The 6,837-nt window shown below is 46.2% G+C and overlaps 1 protein-coding gene and 1 long non-coding RNA gene across 2 annotated transcripts in view; one reads left to right on the top strand and one right to left on the bottom strand.

The window, feature by feature from the left end:
• Positions 1 to 1,316: 1,316 nt before the first annotated feature.
• LOC121492326 lies at positions 1,317 to 2,500 on the bottom strand. The gene is made up of 2 exons (XR_005988210.1): positions 2,340 to 2,500; positions 1,317 to 1,747 (listed from the first exon to the last, which is right to left on the bottom strand). It is a non-coding gene; the product is annotated as an uncharacterized LOC121492326 (long non-coding RNA).
• Positions 2,501 to 2,643: 143 nt separating this feature from the next.
• Positions 2,644 to 6,837, top strand: part of C1H6orf89 (chromosome 1 C6orf89 homolog) — a 49,849-nt gene continuing 45,655 nt past the window's right edge. The window contains exon 1 of the mRNA XM_041757592.1: positions 2,644 to 2,721. Within this exon, the coding sequence (XP_041613526.1) occupies positions 2,720 to 2,721 (2 nt within the window). The 5' untranslated portion in view covers positions 2,644 to 2,719. The remainder of the gene's footprint in view (positions 2,722 to 6,837) is intronic.

The following is a 6,837-nucleotide window of genomic DNA, read 5'->3' as shown; positions in this document are numbered from 1 at the left end:
ACATTATGTTTGTAAGGTATATCCATGGTATTGTATTCAGTGGCGGTGTAGTATTCTTTTTTTTTTTTTGCCGTGTAGTATTCTGTTGCATGAATATACTACAAGGACTTTCTTTTTTTTTTTCTTTTTAAAGGAGGCTCCATGCCAGCATGGAGCTCAATGCAGGGCCTGAATTCATGATCCTGAGATCAACACCTGGGCTAAGATCAAGAGTTAGATAGTCAATGGACTGAGCCACTCAGACACCCCTATACAATCTATTCTTAATGGGCATTTGGAATTTTTCCAGATTGTGTCTATGACAAATAGTGCTGTTATGAATATTTTGTATCTTGGTGCACTTGTATGTGAATTTTTTGGAGTATATTCGTAGAAGTAGAATTGCTGGGCCTGGTATGAGATTAGGTTATATGTATATTATAATTTCGTAGTTAACCAGACTGTTTCCCTAAATGGCTATAGCAGTTTACATTTCCTACCAGCTCTGTGTGAGTTGCTGTTACTCCACTTCCTCATCCACACTTACTGTCACTAGTCTTTTCCATTGAAGCAATTTTGGAACCTGTATAAGATCTCAGTAGTCCTTTCCCAAACAACTAATCATTAGTGAAGTTGAACACTCTTTTACATGTGTTTGCCATTTAGGTATGCTCTTTTGTGGTTTTATCTTTGTGTTCAAATCCTCTGCCCATTCTTCTATTTGGCTGTTTAGTCCGTCTTTTTCTTATTGGTAGAGTTCTTTTTTTTAGGTTTATTATTTTTCAGGTTTTTTTTTTTTAATTTTTATTTATTTATGATAGTCACACACACACACACACACACACACACAGAGAGAGAGAGAGAGAGAGAGAGAGAGAGAGAGAGAGGCAGAGACATAGGCAGAGGGAGAAGCAGGCTCCATGCACCGGGAGCCCGACATGGGATTTGATCCCGGGTCTCCAGGATCGCACCCTGGGCCAAAGGCAGGCGCCGAACCGCTGCCCTGGACACAAGCTCTTTGTTGGTTTCTCTCATTCTGTAGGTTGTCTTCTTGGTTCTCTTAATTGTCTTTTAGTGATCAGAGGTGGTAGCTAATTTTAATGTGGTTCACTGTATCAATCTTATCTTTTACAGAATGTCTCAATTCTGACTAGCCACATTTAGGTATTTAGTAATCACTTGCATGGCAATGGCATTGGACAAGAGCTGCTCTAAAGTTGTATTACTTTATTTTTCTCTTGTAGAGCTATAATGCACATAGAATTTATTTTGGTATATGGTGTGAAGTTGGAGTCGTTTCATTTTTTCCTATAAGGATATACAACTGACCCCAAACCTTTTATTTATTTATCAGAACTATTTATTGAAAGTATTATCCTTTCCTCACTCTGTTGCACCTCTTTGTCATAAAGCAAGTGTCTATATATGTGTGGTTCTCATTTTGGTCTCTCTGTTCTCCTTAATTAGTTTGCTTATCCCTGCATCAGTATCACACTGCCTTTGTAATTAGCTTTGTTGGTCTAAACCCCATAGCATTTTGATGGCTGATCTCTAGTAAAAAGCAGTTATGATCATGGCACTAAAGACAGGGCAAAATAAGGAGCCTGGGTTCAAATCATGACCCCACCACTCTTTGTGTAATCCTGAGCAAGTTAACCTTTCCATAAACCTCAGTTTGGCTGGTATGAGATACATGTTGTGGGGTATGAACGAAGAATTTCCTCTGCACTTTCAAGATTCTTCCAGCTGGACAAAGCATCAAATTGACCTGCGACAGATTAAAAGGAGAAAATCAAATTTAGGTTCATACATACAGGGAACACACACACACACACACACACTCACAATTCCAAAGACAGCCAACAGGAGGCTTATCTGAGACAACCTGAGCTAGCAGAGGGGCAGGGTCTGGGCAAACAAAGAAGAGAAAGGCCCCCTTCTGTTAGCAGAAGGTGAGAGATGTTTGGAAAACAAAGGTGGCCCTGTAAATTTCTTAGGTAAAAAGGAATCTGTGTTAATAGCTCTCTTGCTGGTACAGGCAGGCAGTTGAACGGGAGGCAGAGGTTTTCCTACAACTGCTGGGTTTTGATTGCTTTTAGTTCAAAATAATCCCCATGCTAAAGTGCCCCATCTTGGGGTGGTCTGCCCTTGGCCCTACAGGGACTATTTATATAAGGTTGTTGGCTTGGTTTCACGAATATGAAGGGCTTGGTGATATCTGGCACAGAGTAAGCCTCAATAAATACGAGTAGGCGGGGTGTTCTTTTGAGTTTGCTGCCGTTAGACTAAGAGCGCGCAGAGGCTTTAAGGGCCTGCCCTCCATTACCCGTCCCTCCCACGCCCACCCCTTAATGCCTAACCTCGGGCCGGGCAGGTAGTGCGGGGCTCAGCACAAGCTTGTTGAGCGCATCAGCGCGGCTGCGACGCCTGTCCCACAACCGGAAGAGGACAGACCCTGCCTGGCAGGGACTGACCCGCCCCACCAGAAGAGTCTGACGCCAGGGGGAGCCAGAACCCGTGCCCTCCAGATCTCGCGGGAGTTCGCCCGGCAGCTGTCGCGGGTTCTGCTGCTGACGGCAGCGCGGGGCACGAAGAAAGACCTACCCGAGGGCGCGCGGCTTCGGCTGTGGCGCGAGTTACTTCCGGGTTACGCCCCCGGAAGCAGGAAGTCGGTTTACCCTCTTCGCCCGGCGGCTGCAGTCCCCGAGGCGGGAGGAGCCCGAGGGGGCGCGGGCCCCGCATGTGAGTGACTGGGGCCCGAGGCCGGGAGGGGGGCGGCCGCCGTGTGACAGCCTCACCGCCGCGCCCGTCTGTGACATCCTCGCGCAGCCGCTTGCCCCTGCGCAAGCCCCGTTTCTGAGCCGCTGGTGTTTCGCAGACTGACGGCCCCCCGGCGACTCCTCCCCAGCCCTCCCGCCAGGGTCGGCTCCCCCAAGACGACTTTGCTTTCCTTGGCTCGGCGGGGCCGGTCACAGCAGTGTCCGAAACACGACTGGCGCCAGCCAAGTCTCGGTGTCCCTGCCTTGCTGACGGATCTCTAATTTTTCTGGTATACTGAGAATAGATTCCCCGCCCCCTTTCAAACATCTTTTTCTAATTGTTACCGGTGGAAGCTTCCCGGTAGAATGGAAGTCTCGGTTCTTGTATTCCCCATAAAATATTTATATGAGGATCTGCACTGGAATAAAGACAGTGAGGAGGAAAGTAGCAAGCACAAGGCGGTTTATTAAAGGAACCCAAGATGGAGTGGGCAGGTCTGGGGTCGGCGGCTACCCCGAGGCTATCGGAGTTTTTTCCTTTTAAGTAAGTGGAGTCAGGAGTCTTGGATAAGGTGGTCTTTAATGGACTCTGCCTCCGATCGTTTGGGGGACGACTCTTACTGGTGGGAAGGGAGAACTTTTGCGCTACAAGGTTCCTGCCGGAATTGTCATGGTCGCCTTCCCCCACTACGGGAGCAAACCTCAATGCAAATGTAATAAAAGTCTGGGGTTGCTCTGGGGCAGAAGTTAAAGAGGAGAGCACAAGCTCTGCACCTGCTACTCTTGGTCTTACTCCCTGAAAGTTGGGAACCACAAAACCAGGATGTTGGCCCTCAGGTCTCTCAATGTAACAGCTACTCTAATCATTCCCCCTTCAAGGACTTTTGGGACTCTTGGGAAATCTTTTAGGTCAAGTGCCAAAGTCAAGCTTCTGTAGATGGTTCCTGTTGAACAGGGAAAGTATTTTCGTTAGAGTCCCAATCTTTACTGTCTGGGACCTCAGGAGGTGGTATGAGGTTAAAGGCGGAGTAGGGCTGGTGCCCTGGTCTCAGGAGACTTGACTTCTTTGGTGCAGGGGCTATGGTAGTTTTGATGTGCACTTGAAGGGACTAATATCCTCGTTGCAATAAGAGCTGAAGTTGGACCTAACACAAGAGGAGATGAACTTAGTTTTATGGTTAAAAAGACATGATTCAAAAAACAAAAGAAGGATCATGCAAAGGAGAGCAGCCTGGGTAGCTCAGCGGTTTAGCGCCACCCTCTGCCTGTGTCTCTGCGTCTCTGCCTATCTGTTTCTCATGAATAAATAAATAAAATCTTAAAAAAAAAAAAAAAAAAAGAGAGAGGTCCCATGAAGGGAAATATCCATGACGTAAGACCCCAGGATAGGAGATGGTGGATGTGTCTGATAGGAGATGATGGACTTGGGTTTGAAATCTTTTGATGTTTCTTGAATAAACCCTAACTGATTGACATAAAAACATTCTTCTCAGACTAATGGCACAGGTACTCCTTGGGCAGAAGTGAGGATATTTAATGCTCTTTGATTCTGGAAGACTATCCCTGAGAGTTGAGTTTGTGGTTGCCAAGACTTGCATAGTTTCCTTTTTTTTTTTTTTTCTTGCATAGCTTCCTGAATGGATTTGCCTAATTCTTGAGAGAGTTGGGGAGAAAGTACAGTCCTAGTGATGCCTATGGCCAATCCTGAGGCTGCTTCCAGGAGGGCCCCTAGTGAGAGTATAAGGACCTCCTGCTTGGCTATGGATGTTTCAGTTACCATATGGTGGAAAACTCTTTGAGTACCTCCTATGAGGGATACATCTGGAGCTAACCATGCCAAAGAACAAGTGCCCTTCCATCCATTTAGAAGGGCTAGGTGTGCATGAATTCCACAAACAGAGTCCCTTCTGAGGATGCAGGTGAGCCTTGGTTAGGTTAGAAAATAGGGTGCCTGGGAGGTGCAGTTGGTTGAGCAGCAGACTCTTGGTTTCGGCTTAGACCATGATCTCAGGGTCGTGACATCCTACATTGGGCTCCATGCTCAGCTGAGTCTTCTTGGGATTCTCTCTCCCTCTGCTCCCCTCCCTGCACTCAAATAAAAAAACAAATCTTTAAAAGGGGGGAGGGGATAGAAAATAAAGGGACTTCCTTGGAGGGAATTCCCCCAGGGCCAGCAGCAGGACTAAAGCCAATATGAAGGCAAGCAAGGAGGGCCATGACTGGATGTTGTATAGTTGTGTTGGGCTGTTCAGATAAGAGGGGATTTTTCAATGAGGATCCCAGAACAATGGTTCTGGGAGTTTTTCCAACAGGAGATAGGGCTGTTGGTAAGATGTGTTAAAGAAGGAGGAGGTTATTTGGGCTGATGGATTTACCCTGACAATATTGAGACATGTTGGACCCAAACCCAACAGGGGGGTTGATGGTGACTTTAGGGGTAATGTTAAGAGTGAGGTAATTTAACAGTGTTAAAGTAGTGATCAGAAACACTTTCCCAGGGAAGTCCCGGGTGGCTCAGCGGTTTGGTGCCACCCTTCTGTCCAGGACATGATCCTGGAGACCCGGGATCAAGTCCTGAGTCCAGGCTTCCCACATGGAGCCTGCTTCTCCCTCTGCCTGTGTCTCTACCTCTCTCTCTCTCATGAGTAAATAAATAAAATCTTTTTTAAAAAATTAAAAAAAAAAAAACTTTCCCCAAAAAATGACTCACTGCTGAAGTTAGGTTGAAACGATCAAGGCATTAAGACAAGGGAATAGAACCTACTGGACTCCCAAATGATGGGCTATCACTAACTCAGATTGGGAAGATCATATTAAAGAGGTTAAGTTAAGTATATAACAGTCCCTGAGCATTTAGGGTTATTGTGCTGTGTTCCATGACCTTTCTTTTATTTATTTATTTATTTATTTATTTATTTATTTTTTTTTAATTTTTATTTATTTATGATAGGAACACAGTGAGAGAGAGAGGCAGAGACACAGGCAGAGGGAGAAGCAGGCTCCATGCACCGGGAGCCTGACGTGGGATTCGATCCCGGCTCTCCAGGATCGCGCCCTGGGCCAAAGGCAGGCGCCAAACCGCTGCGCCACCCAGGGATCCCTTATTTATTTATTTATTTATTTATTTATTTATTTATTTATTCATTCATTCATTCATTCATTCATTCATTCATTCATGAGAGACAGAGAGGCAGAGACATAGGCAGAGGGAGAAGCAGGCTCCATGCAGGGAGCCCGATGTGGGACTCGATCCGGGGACTCCAGGATCACGCCCTGGGCAGAAGGCAGGTGCTAAACCGCTGAGCCACCCAGGGATCCCACCCATGACCTTTCTTGCACTGACAGGGAGCTGCAGGATCCATGTTGGTGTCCAAAGATAGGTATAGGTAAAAATAGTGGGACTGTTGTTGGCGGCCTAAAATGAAACAGGTACAAGAGTTAACAATGGCTAAGTTGGGTCCCACACATACCAAGCAAGAGGAATTATAATTGGTATTGCTGAGAGAGTGTTGAGCAGTGTAAGTGATGGGGCCTAGGGGATTAGAGTTGCATTCTTGAGTGGTCCAGGACAGCATGAGAATTATCAGGCAGAAGAAATGAGTTGTGGTCAGAGGTACCTGTGGATTCTTTAAGGGTGTAGTCTTAGAAGTCCCCCAGGAGGAACTTTGACCACACTGAAGTATTGGACATAACAGAAGATTGTAGAATTTGTCTGAGATGGCCTCTTTTTGAAGAGCATACTCAGAGGTATCAGGGTTGTCTCCTTTGTTAGAGGTCATAGCAAGCTTGGCTCAGGAGAGATGGATCCAACTGGCAATTTCTGGGACATTGATGACTGTAGGGTAGGGGTAAATAAAACAGTATAGGGTCCCTTCCATAAAAGAGTTAGTTGGAATCAAGGAGATTCATCTCTCCAGGTTTTAATTAGGACCTCATCTCCTGCTTGGACTAGGGAGGTTGGGTTTGAGTGGTGGGGCTTTAGTAGATCTGCTTTTCCCATAGAGCCTCTCAAAGGCACTAACTAAATAGAGTCCTGTTCCAAGAACAGATGAATGTTAGCTTGGCCAGTAGGCCATTCACTCCCATAACAAGACAGGAG

The sequence above is a fragment of the Vulpes lagopus genome, chromosome 1 (genome assembly GCF_018345385.1).
Source record: "Vulpes lagopus strain Blue_001 chromosome 1, ASM1834538v1, whole genome shotgun sequence".
Lineage (NCBI taxonomy): Eukaryota > Metazoa > Chordata > Mammalia > Carnivora > Canidae > Vulpes > Vulpes lagopus.
This window is presented reverse-complemented; position numbering and strand designations above follow the sequence as displayed.